Below are 10,938 nucleotides of genomic sequence, written 5' to 3'. Positions count from 1 at the left end.
TTTTTCTTTAGAAAGAAGGAAGTTGGAGCCGATCGGAGCTGTCATCTGTCAAATGATTCATGTTTCTCTGTGAAACTTCAAGCTGATGTCTGCTCATACAGCAGGGATGGGTTTGCACGCACGCACACAGTCATGTTTTTATGACTTTTGAGGACATTACATGTACTTACATTCATTTCCTGGGGACTTACCCCAACCTTAACTGTAACTGCTACTTACCCTAACCTAACCCTGACGTGGATTTTGTCCCCATTTGGAAGGCGAGTCCCCACAACGTGACTTTGTAAACAGTCCCCAAAACATGGGTAATACATGCCCACAATCTCACACACACACACACACACACACACACACACACACACACACACACACACACACACACACAAAGTGAATGACAATTAAGATTGAATACAGTGTACTTTATGAACAATCTTGTGAAATGTTCTACACTCAAAACGTTCATCATATCAGCCACATCTCACATATATACCTCGATATATTCTGAAGAGACTAAACACCCTCGAGCACCTACAACACATGAGCACGAGTACTGGAGTGAAATGATCAGTATCCATTGGTTTAAGAGACAGATGTTACCCTAGTGCACGTGTAAACAAAAGTTTCTGTTGTTAAGACCCTCTGTGGCCAAATCTTTGACAATAAGGACCTCTAGTGATTAGAAAGATAACTGCAAAAGCACTGCCTCCATTCCTCAGCTGTCAGAAGCAGAAACAGTGGAGGCTCATGGTAAAAAGGAATGAAAATAAAAATTTCACATACATTTTTTTCCCCTAGTGCTTTGAATTTTAAACTCAACTATTGTATTTGTTTTTTTGATTATTCATGTTTTCGATAAAAAATTAAGGTTGTACATTCACTGTTCGGGCGGCTGTGGCTCAGAGGGTGGAGCAGGTCGTCCACCAATCGGAAGGTCGGCGGTTCGATCCCCGGCTCCTCCGGTCACATGTTGAAATGTCCTTGAGCCAGAACCCCAAATTGTATTTAGATTAGATCCTGATGGTTGGCACCTTACATGGCAGCCTCTGCCATCAGCGTATGAAAGTGTGCTTGAGTGGTCGGAAGACTAGAAAAGTACTATATATAAATGCAAGTCCATTTGTTCCATCATAGTTTTCTCTTTGAATGTTTAAAAGTCAGTCTCCACAACTCTAAGTAGCCATTACACTCTTGTCATCTAGTCATCTTCTCACAATAGACCATGCACACTTGGCTCAGGTAGAGTTGTAGTTAAGGTTGTCATTTTTCCAGCGCAGAGCTCTGGTGGAAATGAATCCAGGCCGGCACAGCACACTGCAATCACCTTTGCTTTTTGGAGATAATGGGAAAAACAAAATAAAACACTTGAAGACACAGTGTGTAACATTGTCTTGGGAAAAAATTAAACTTGCAGTCCTTTGATTTCACTTCAAGATTAATTTTTTGTTTGTACTATGTGAAACTATGGCTACGTTCACACTGCCAGCATTAGAGCTCAATTCTGATTTATTGCTCCGATGTGCACTTTTTTTTGTTTGGCTGTTCACATTATTATTTAAATGTGGCCAATATCAGATATACGCCAGCAAATTCGTGAGCAGATTTTAATGATGGCTTCTTGTGGAACATTGGCCACTACTTCTGTTTGGAAGTGTGGATGCAGAGTTTGAGCCAGTTCAGCGGACACACCGCAGAATTATGACGAAGGACGATCTACAGTTACGTAAAAGTTCCAAAAGTCTGATATATATATAATATGACTGAGGTTGTTACTCCAAAAAAAATCAGACCTGTACCTGATTTAGGACCACATATGAAAGTGGGCCAAATCAGAATTGAAAAGATCAGATTCCATGTGATTTGTGCCGTTCACACTGCTATGATAAAAAAAAAAAAACAGATCTGAGTCATATATGCTAAAAAAAAAAGAAAATCAGATTTGGGCCAATTCTGCCTGCAGTGTGAACACAGCCTAACATGTTCAGTTCATTCAAATGGGGAAAAACATGGTGTGTGTAAAAGCAATATATTGCTAACAACCACTGATGGAATGTACTTCATTTCAAGTCACACAGTTGTCTACCAAAGCCAGCTGTCTAGATGCTGAACACAGTAACAGGACTGTTCCAGGATGGCAGAAAGATCCCCGTAGCTCTCCTCTCTCCACGTGGGAAGTAGTCTCTCATTGTTGAGGGCCTGGAGCTTCGGCGTCCCCTCCCGGAGGACGTGGTACAGACAGGGCCACCGCATCTGGATCCTCAGCCTGGTCCTCCGGTCCAGCGTGATACCGCGGACGATCTTCTTGGCTCGAAGCTCGCGCAGGGCAGGTAGCTTCAGACAAGAGAAGACCAAGCCTCGGCTGGGGGACACGTCCAGGAACTCCAGAGATTGAGACTCCAGAATGTACGAGATGCCCAGGTTCCTCAGCGGCACCAGGATTTGTAAAGTCAGAGACTTCAGATTAGGCAGGGATTTGGTCAGGGTCTGCAGCGTCAAGGGAGTCACTCCTTTAAAGACCCAGAAATATTTGACCTCGAGGACTCGGAGCTGCTGGAACTGGGTGAGCAACGACACGGACTCATCCGACCAGTCGAAGTGTAACCGCATCTTGGAGATGCGAGGGCAGCTGTGGGTGAGTTTGGTCAGCAGCTCTTGGAAACTGGTCACCTGTTAAATCAGATCAAATAGGTAAACCGTCTGCCTGGAGAGGTGTCTGTATAATAAATGACATGTTAGTATGGGCAAGAACAAATTAGTTGCCAAATTGTATTGAAATAACGTCACCAATAACATGAACTGTATGTTTTTTCTCACATATTTGTCTTAAATTTAAAGTTTGCACAAATATCAAATGCATGCTACACTTTGCCCAGGCTGTTTTTCTTTTTTTCCCAATAATCTGCCCTTGTTTTACTCTACATGAAATTTTGCTGTCTGAATAAATCTTGAGAGCTATGACAGCATATCGCTACTGTTGCTTCTTTATTGTTACCTCTGCCAAGGGCAAAGGTCTTGAAGGAGGTTATGTTTGTTTGTTCGTCTGTCTGTTAGCAGGATTACTCCAAAAGTTCTCGATGGATTTGAATTAAATGTTTTTGAGGGGTGGGGTGTGGCACAATGAACAATTTGTTTGATTTTGATGGCGATCCGGATCATCATCCGGATTCAGGAATATTTTTAAGGATTCTGATCAGCCTGAGCATTAAGACCACAGGCGTAGTGTAACTCTGATGACGCGTTGATGACGCACGACCCCGCCGCGTTCTTCGAGCAGAGATACGTGTTTGGATGTGTGTGCGGGAGCTGCTGTCCGTCCGCGGTGAGAAAGAAAAAAGCGGTAGATGACGGGATGAGAGACAACGTAGTGTAACGTTATACAGACATAACAAGGCTGCTGAATGAGAGAGGCATCCGCCGATACGTTACACGGAAACACACCGTATTAATAACAAGCCGACCACCTCACGGTACCGCCAGCTGTGAGCTGTGATCTGGTTTTAAAGTCAGGCACCTTGGGGGAGGTCTGCGCTCTTCAAGTGCCGTTCTAGTTCCTAATGAATCAGATTCACAGCCCTTATTTGCAGCAGACATTTTGACTCACAGCATGTCATAGCCGAAAAGCAGGTGGAACTAATAACATCAACAATGGCCGTAGTTTTAGTTTCATGTCACATTTTTTGCATTGGTTAATGAGCACACCCTTTCTGCAGTGCTTTGCATCCTCCTGAATGTAGTCCAATATAAAAAAACTCTATAAATTAAGGCCATAAAAGTTACCATACAGTTGAATCAATGTCTATCTGACACAGTGTCAATTAAACCTGAACATCAGAAGCCCCACAAAGAGTGTATGTATTGACTGCAGGGCTATTGATCAGAATATATTAGGTCTGCAACTGTTGTGTGTTTTCATCATTTATTATCTTTCCAGTTAATCGTTTAGTCTAAAAAATTCCACAACGGTGTAGAGCAGAGAAAAGCAGCAAATCCTCACGTTAGAGAAGCTGAAAACGGAGAATATCTTTGCCTGACAATGTCTCTAAATGATTAACTGATTACAAAAATTGCTATTAATTCTTCTCTGTTGATCAACTAATTGATTAAAAGATTATTTTGTTTCAGCATTATGTAATATTACATTGCTCAGGTGCTTTTATTTTGTCCATCCCCTGTGTAGGTGCTGTATATTTACAGTAAGGTAAAATACTGCAAGGCTTAAAGCTGCACCAGGTATGGTTTTATGTTAAAATACATCTGTTTTATTAGGTGTATTTACAAAGTTACAAAGGAGCTAATCATTACAGAAGGAAATTAAAACATGTTTTGGTATCAAGTACCAGGGTGATAAACATGAGTGTGTATTTTATTGAGGCTGATCAAGTCTAGTTACCACTTGTTGCAATCAGGACATGTTGAATCTGTAAATTGAAATAAAATCAGTAAAAACAAGTTACCTGGTCCATCTTGGTAATACTGTCCTGGTGCGAACTGGAGCTGGAGTGGACCTTGAGGTCCAGCGGCTCAAGAAGAGTAAATGTCCAGTTAAGGTCCAGGTGGCTGAGGTCTCTGCAGTGGACATTATCCAGCAGGTGACGCAGCAGCTCGCCCCACTTGTTGCAGCGATCCCCGATGTCGAAGCTGGCCTTCAGCGTGAGCAGGCTGGCTCTCCGGGAGATGAGGTGATGGGTGTAATGGTGGACCCAAGATTTCCACCTCTCGAACTCACGATTGGAAACGAGCAGACCCTCCTGACCCAGATGGAAGACGCCGCGACGGGAATAGTCTGCTACCCGCCACAGCTTCCATGAGCGGACGAGGCAGCTCCAGCTCAAGCAGACCAGAGCACAGCTGCATTTATCCACCTCATTCAGAAAGGACAGGACGTGCAGCTGGCACTCCACCGGCAGGAAGTTGAAAGGGAAGTAGTCGTCCACTGCTTTCCGCCGGCTGCTCACAGGGACCAGGTGTCTTTTTCGTGGTGACATGATGACAGATGACGAAATAATATTGGTGGTCATTGGTGGAGGTCAGAATCTCCACCATGTGGTCTTGCGGTCTGGCTTTGCCATAAATATTTCTGGCCTGGGGAAGTCTCTGAGATAAAGAAAGAATACAGACAGAAAAAAAATTTAAGATGTTGACTTTTTTGTTTTCCTTTTTCAAATGGTTCAAGGTAACAGGCAGAAATAAATAACACCTACTCTGGTTCATTAGGTGGTCCGTCTTACAGCAGGTAATGCGGTTCAGCTTGAACTGGTATATAAACTCAACTTGGTCTCATATGGCTAAGATCACTAACACAGTCTAGGGTCGTATATGTAATTATATCATATCATGTGAATTCTTTAATCAGGTGGCTTTTCCTTTTAAAGGTCCCGTATTGTAAAAAAGTGAGATTTTCATGTGTTTTTATTACAACCCGGCTTAAGTCCAATATAAATACTGTGAAAGTATCGAAACACTCAATCCACAGGGAAATACAACAGCCCATATTCAGAAACTCTGCATTTGAAACAAGCCGTCAGGATTTCTGCCCATTCGTGATGTCACAAATATACAATATTTAGACCCTTCACACAGATTTAAACGTAAACATTCTAAATGTGCCCCAGTTTATTCCTGGTTGCAGTGTATGTGAATGTCATCAGCTGACAGGAAGTACACATGGACCCAAGCTGTTGCCTAGCAACGCAATTCTGTTGCAATTCCATCAAAATGCAGTAAAACGGAGCGTTTCAGACAGAGGGTGAATACAGGCATATTCAGACAGACAGTATGAGGAAAACACACGTTTTTTTAACATTACAGCATGTAAACATGTTCTAGTAGAAACACAAAATACAAGTATGAACCTGAAAATGAGCACGATATGGGTCCTTTAAGTGACACGTCGCTTTGTAACATGACTGGAGGTCTTCTGGCAGCTAACTGTGTTATCTCATCTCCTTTGCTGATGTTAGTTACATTTCGGCTTCCGTCACAGTAACGGGACCATTGGTGGACTTTAAGCTCCTGTCCATAAAGGCCAGAGTGGGCTTATGTGAATGTTTTTCACCATTATCGAAACAAAAGTCGTGTGTTTACCTTTTGGTCCGTCCTCAGCTAACAGGCTAACCTGCTAGCAGCTAACGTTAGCAGACAGGAGACAAAGGAGGTTCAAATCAAACCTCGTCACATCGCGTTGTTGGGGATTTTATAGAATTTGCTTTATGTGCGAACGTCTCAGTAACTGAAGAGCAACTTATACAAATCTTAAATTAAAAACAAACCCTGTAACTAAGAGTCTTCAGTAACCAGGACAACCAGGCTGCTAGCTGCTGAACAGCTGAGTTCTGTTGTTGTTGTTGTGACTCGCTGGTGATGGCGTCATCAAAATGCGTCGGGCTGCACGTTTTAAACTACGGCGCTGCACCGGCGGGTGGAGGTTGTGTTTGAGGGAGGAAAAAGGAGTTGAAAAGAATAATGGTTCTTGCCTTGATGCCAACAGAGAGCATTTTGCGAATTAATGAACACGTAACTCCAGAGAAACGAAGGCAGTATTTGTGTTTGATCTCAAGCTGTTTTGCAGGAGAACAAGCGCTCCCTGTTGGTGGCATGTAACCTTAATACATTTAAAACATATAGTGCGTTATTGTGATTATAGTGAGCTAATATATTTAGTTAGGCTACACAATGGCAGAGAGCACACAACTCAAGCAACACAATTTCATAATTTAATTAATTTGAATGCACTTAAAATGCTTTTGTTCCTGGATTGTTTTAATGATTTATTTATATGGTGATTCATTTTTCACCAGTAGGTGGCATTCTGAGTAGGCCAAAAAACGTGGGCTCGATGCAGGTTGATCCCTTGAGGTGTCATCCTCCTCTGGCATCCTCTTACTGCTGACACAGACCATTTCCTTCTCAAGTCTGCCTGTGGGCTTGGCTTGAAGGGAAGCAATAAAAAAGACTCATGATCACATTAGTATCTGGTCAGTGTGATTGAATGCAGTGGAGGCATTTCTCCCTTCTTGCAGTTGGTGCTTTGGTGACAAATTCCACACTGTGCCTAGCCTAGTGCCTTTCTTTTTGCACCCAGAGAAAAGGTGGATGTGGTTGCACTTTTTTGTAACAGAGGGTTTAAAAGCACCCTGGACCCAATCAACCCCACCCATACAAGTACAGCTGAAAGGATTAGTCGATTAATCAATTAGTAAATTGGCAGAGAATTAAAGCTTCAGTAGGCAGTATATTTTTGGCATCATTGGGCAAAAATTCCATAATAACCTTTCAACATATTGTAATTCAAGTGTTCTGAGAGAAAACTAGACTTCTGCACCTCCTCATGGCTCTGTTTTCAGACTTTAAAACATATTTGACCAATCACAGGTCATTTCATTGAGAGAGCGTTCCTATTGGCTGTGCTCTGTTCATGTGACCGGAACTTGACGTTCCCTCACCAGATTTCACAATGGCGGTGGCATCACAAACTCTCTCATTTTACAGCTAAACCGTGCTCTACAAGATGATTCTTAAAACATTTGAGGAGACAAATAGGCATTTCAGTAACAGAATATTGATTCATATTTGATCAGCGCTGCCTAGTTTGACCGTTTGGTCGGAGTTTGCGAGTGATTGACAGCCGGCTCTCATAGACAGCAGCTGGACAGCAGACCTCAGATCAGCTCTTACTGCTTGTTTTCCTCCGGTCTGTGAAATCTTGCAGATGCCGTTAGGAGCACCGGAGGACACAGAGGAACATGATTTTTTTCAGGTTACCTGTTTCATGTACTACTGTCATGATATAGCGACCGTTTTATAAAAATAACTTTTTTTAATCATATTTGCTACTTCAGCTTTAACTGGCAACTAGTTTGATGGTTGAAGTCATTTTTCATGCAAAAGTATTTCATGGTTCCAGTTTCACAGATATGAGGATTTGCTGCTTTTTATTTTAATAAATGTCATTTTAAAATAATTTTAAATCGAAACAAGCATTGTGAAGGTGTCTCTTTGTGCTTTGGGTAATTGTGACAGCATTTTATTTTTTTTTACTATTTTCAGAACTTTGACAAACTAAACATTCGATTAATGGAGAAAATAATCAGTCCATAATGAAAATAATCATTAGTTAATGTCCTATACATCCCAATCAACTCCAGCAGTAAAATCCTAACATGAATGCATGAGTAATAATGTAATGATATAGCCTATAGCGAATAATAGCCTAGTATAAACGTCACAGGGAGCATTTTCTGTATTGAGTACTTTTACTTCTTAATACTTGTCTGGCTATGAGACTGAATGTGAGGGAGAAATGGGACAGATGTTTACGTTGCGAACGTTCGCCCCGTCCAACACTCTTGTGGAGTAATGTTTGAGAGGTCCCAGTCTTTTGTTCTGCCGGCATGCGCACGTGGACTCACATCACAACAACAGCCCTGTGTGGTGTTCAGAGACACTTTTCTGCAGCGGATGACTGACAATTGCTTTTAATATATTCAATATTGTCACAAACTAGCTCAGGAAATGTGACAAGGAGGGAGTCCAGGCAAGAGATTTACTTAAAACAAACATCATTTAATAAACTAAGGTTAACTTAAATGAACAATGGAGTTTGTAAGTCACAGCTGTAGAAAGAGAGAGACAGAATGAAGACAGTGGGAGGAGCGTCACAATATAGGCCTAAACAAAATTAGTAGTGACTATAAGTGTAAATCCAGTTCTATGAGTATGTGTGTATTCCTTTATCAGGCTTCGCCATTGGTTATCCCCATCAAGGCTCTGCCTCGGCACCAATAACGCAGGAAGAACACCGGGCTTTGAAGCAAATTTTCGTAATGGCCAAATTGTGGAATTGCAACTTTCAGGTCCGTCACGTGATGCCATTGGGCCCAAAAATACTTTTCCCCATAGATTTACATTGGGAAAGAGACATCTGTAAATCAGCGGATCATTTTTTTTAAGTAAATTAACTTCCAGTAGCCTACGCCCTTATTTAAATCATTCTGTCCTCAAAGTTGTAAAATGCACTAGCTGAATCCAGAGTTATTTTCCTTCCTCCATCCATGAGAACGAGGCTGGACCGATGGCTGGAGGAAGGGTTAAAGTAAATGCTAGTGCATTTTGCTCTATGGGCCCCATGGATGCAGAAGACCGCCGGAAGATCCAAGATTTTATCACTCGGCAGTCGAGCCATTTTGGCCTCATGCGCCACTGAACAACTTTCATAGGAAAGAATGGGAGCCCACCTCCAGTGCTCTTTTTACATCCATGCTCAGCTCCCTAAAACAGATCTTTGCACTTACCGCCCAATCAGGGGGTAGTAACCACTCACTATAAAACACCAGCACACCCATTGCTCATCTGCCTGATGAACTCAGAAAGGCTGCATTCACACCAAATCAAGTGTTGCAGCGTTTAGCACAGGTTGGTGTGGCGGTGTGGTAGTGTCACTTAATGGCCCACTAACATCAAGCAACTATACAACGATTAATGTATTTTGTTCCCTCATGGCTGGGTTGTCAGCTCTGGATCGCCGGTTACGTGATTGGCGTAGGGTTTCTCTAAAAGTTGATTCTGCAGGGTTTTTTCCGGCATCCCCTCTAGTCCCCACTGCTGCAGGTTAAACACACTATCCACAGTCAAATAAATGGGAGGACTTGCATATTTGCCGTAACACCTGATTTGGTGTGAATGCAGATGGCTACGCGCATAGTCATAAAACTGGAGTTGCACCCAGAATCAAAAAATCAAATGAATTAGCGTCAAAAATATAATATAAATCTTTGTTCCGTTACATCTAAAAACTGGAAGAAAAACACTTTCTTGCCCTTAGCTAGTTGGTGCTATTTCGACATAACTAGGTCAACAAGCGCTTGAGCAACACTTCAACGGTGACTCAGAGACAATGTATAGCTTAGCCAGTTTGTTGCTTTTGTCACTCGTAGTGAGAACATAGCCGTCAAATCACATCCACATTCTTGTGGATGTCTGTAATTGCATTCTGGATATCTAAAAGATAAGAAATAATATGCCAAAATGGCTCACTTCAGTTATGACTAGTAGGCAAACAATAGGATTGTAGATATCTGAAATGGGATTTTTTTTTCTAGTAAAAATTATTTTGCAGATATCCAGAATGTTCATTCTAGATATCAAAAAATGCAATTGTGGCTATCTGAAATTGAAAGCCCAATACACATGAATGGAAAATGCAACGTCCTTTTCCTAGGAAGAAAGACGTTGTGGATATCTAAAATGTTAATTTAGACTAGGAAGAATAAAATTACAGATATCTGCAATAGGCTACATATCCAGCTAATAAATGTTAAAACGGCCACTTATAATTTTTAAGGATTTAAAATATCTTAAACATAGTTTTATAGTACAATTAAAGTTGTAGATATCTTGAAATACCATTTATACTAATAAGAATGTTATTGTGGATATCTTGAATTACCATTCTGACTAGTGAGAATGCAATTTTGACAGGGAGAAATGCTATTATGGATATCTAAAATGTAATTACAGATAGGAGTGTGGTCTGATTATTAAAAAAAGCTTGCCATACGCTGACAACCTATTCAACATTATAGTATAAGAATAATATAACATGAAATAAATTACATACATACAATAAATAAATAAATATTTTAAAGGGACTGTTGGTAACTTCTTACACGTATAAATCACCCGGGTCGGTGTCCCATGCACGCTCGCGTGTTGCTACGTTTTTCAGACTTCGACTCCAACACAAACTACACGGAAGCACCAAAACCGCAAAGTTATATCTAGTGAAGCCCGTCTGTTAAACAGTGTTGGCCGCGGTCGGAGTATAATATTCCAGGGCCGGAGTCTCTGCTGTACTCTGCTCCTCTGCTCCTCTGCTTGCCTTCACTCACAGCTCAAGCATTTCTGATTCTTACAAACAGTCCCTTTAAAGATCATTTTTTTTCT

At 41.4% G+C, this 10,938-nt stretch overlaps 1 protein-coding gene across 5 annotated transcripts; it reads right to left on the bottom strand.

Moving 5' to 3' along the window:
• Positions 1-404: 404 nt before the first annotated feature.
• LOC141765559 (uncharacterized) lies at positions 405-6,409 on the bottom strand. 5 transcript variants are annotated; one of them, XM_074631623.1, is made up of 4 exons: positions 6,267-6,409; positions 4,452-5,089; positions 2,081-2,664; positions 405-1,326 (listed from the first exon to the last, which is right to left on the bottom strand). In XM_074631623.1, the coding sequence occupies exons 2-4, from the start codon at positions 5,013-5,015 to the stop codon at positions 1,233-1,235; spliced, it is 1,242 nt and encodes a 413-aa protein (XP_074487724.1). In that variant the 5' UTR covers positions 5,016-5,089; positions 6,267-6,409; the 3' UTR covers positions 405-1,232. The 5 variants fall into 5 exon arrangements, with proteins under 5 accessions (XP_074487724.1, XP_074487723.1, XP_074487722.1 ...); XM_074631622.1 differs by having other exon boundaries at positions 4,452-5,079; positions 6,082-6,371; XM_074631621.1 differs by having other exon boundaries at positions 6,082-6,370.
• Positions 6,410-10,938: the final 4,529 nt, after the last annotated feature.

This window comes from Sebastes fasciatus, chromosome 4 (assembly GCF_043250625.1).
Source record: "Sebastes fasciatus isolate fSebFas1 chromosome 4, fSebFas1.pri, whole genome shotgun sequence".
Lineage (NCBI taxonomy): Eukaryota > Metazoa > Chordata > Actinopteri > Perciformes > Sebastidae > Sebastes > Sebastes fasciatus.
The sequence above is the reverse complement of the archived record's forward strand: the minus strand, read 5'-3'. Positions and strand labels throughout refer to the sequence as shown.

Excerpts from the sequence above, each read along its gene's own strand:
- LOC141765559 (XM_074631623.1), bottom strand. The coding sequence starts at position 5,015 with ATGACCACCAATATTATTTCGTCATCTGTCATCATGTCACCACGAAAA. Across the intron at positions 2,665-4,451 it reads GTATTACCAAGATGGACCAG|GTGACCAGTTTCCAAGAGCT; the intron begins GTAACTTGTTTT and ends CTGATTTAACAG. Across the intron at positions 1,327-2,080 it reads CATCTAGACAGCTGGCTTTG|CAAAGGTGATTGCAGTGTGC; the intron begins GTAGACAACTGT and ends ATCTCCAAAAAG.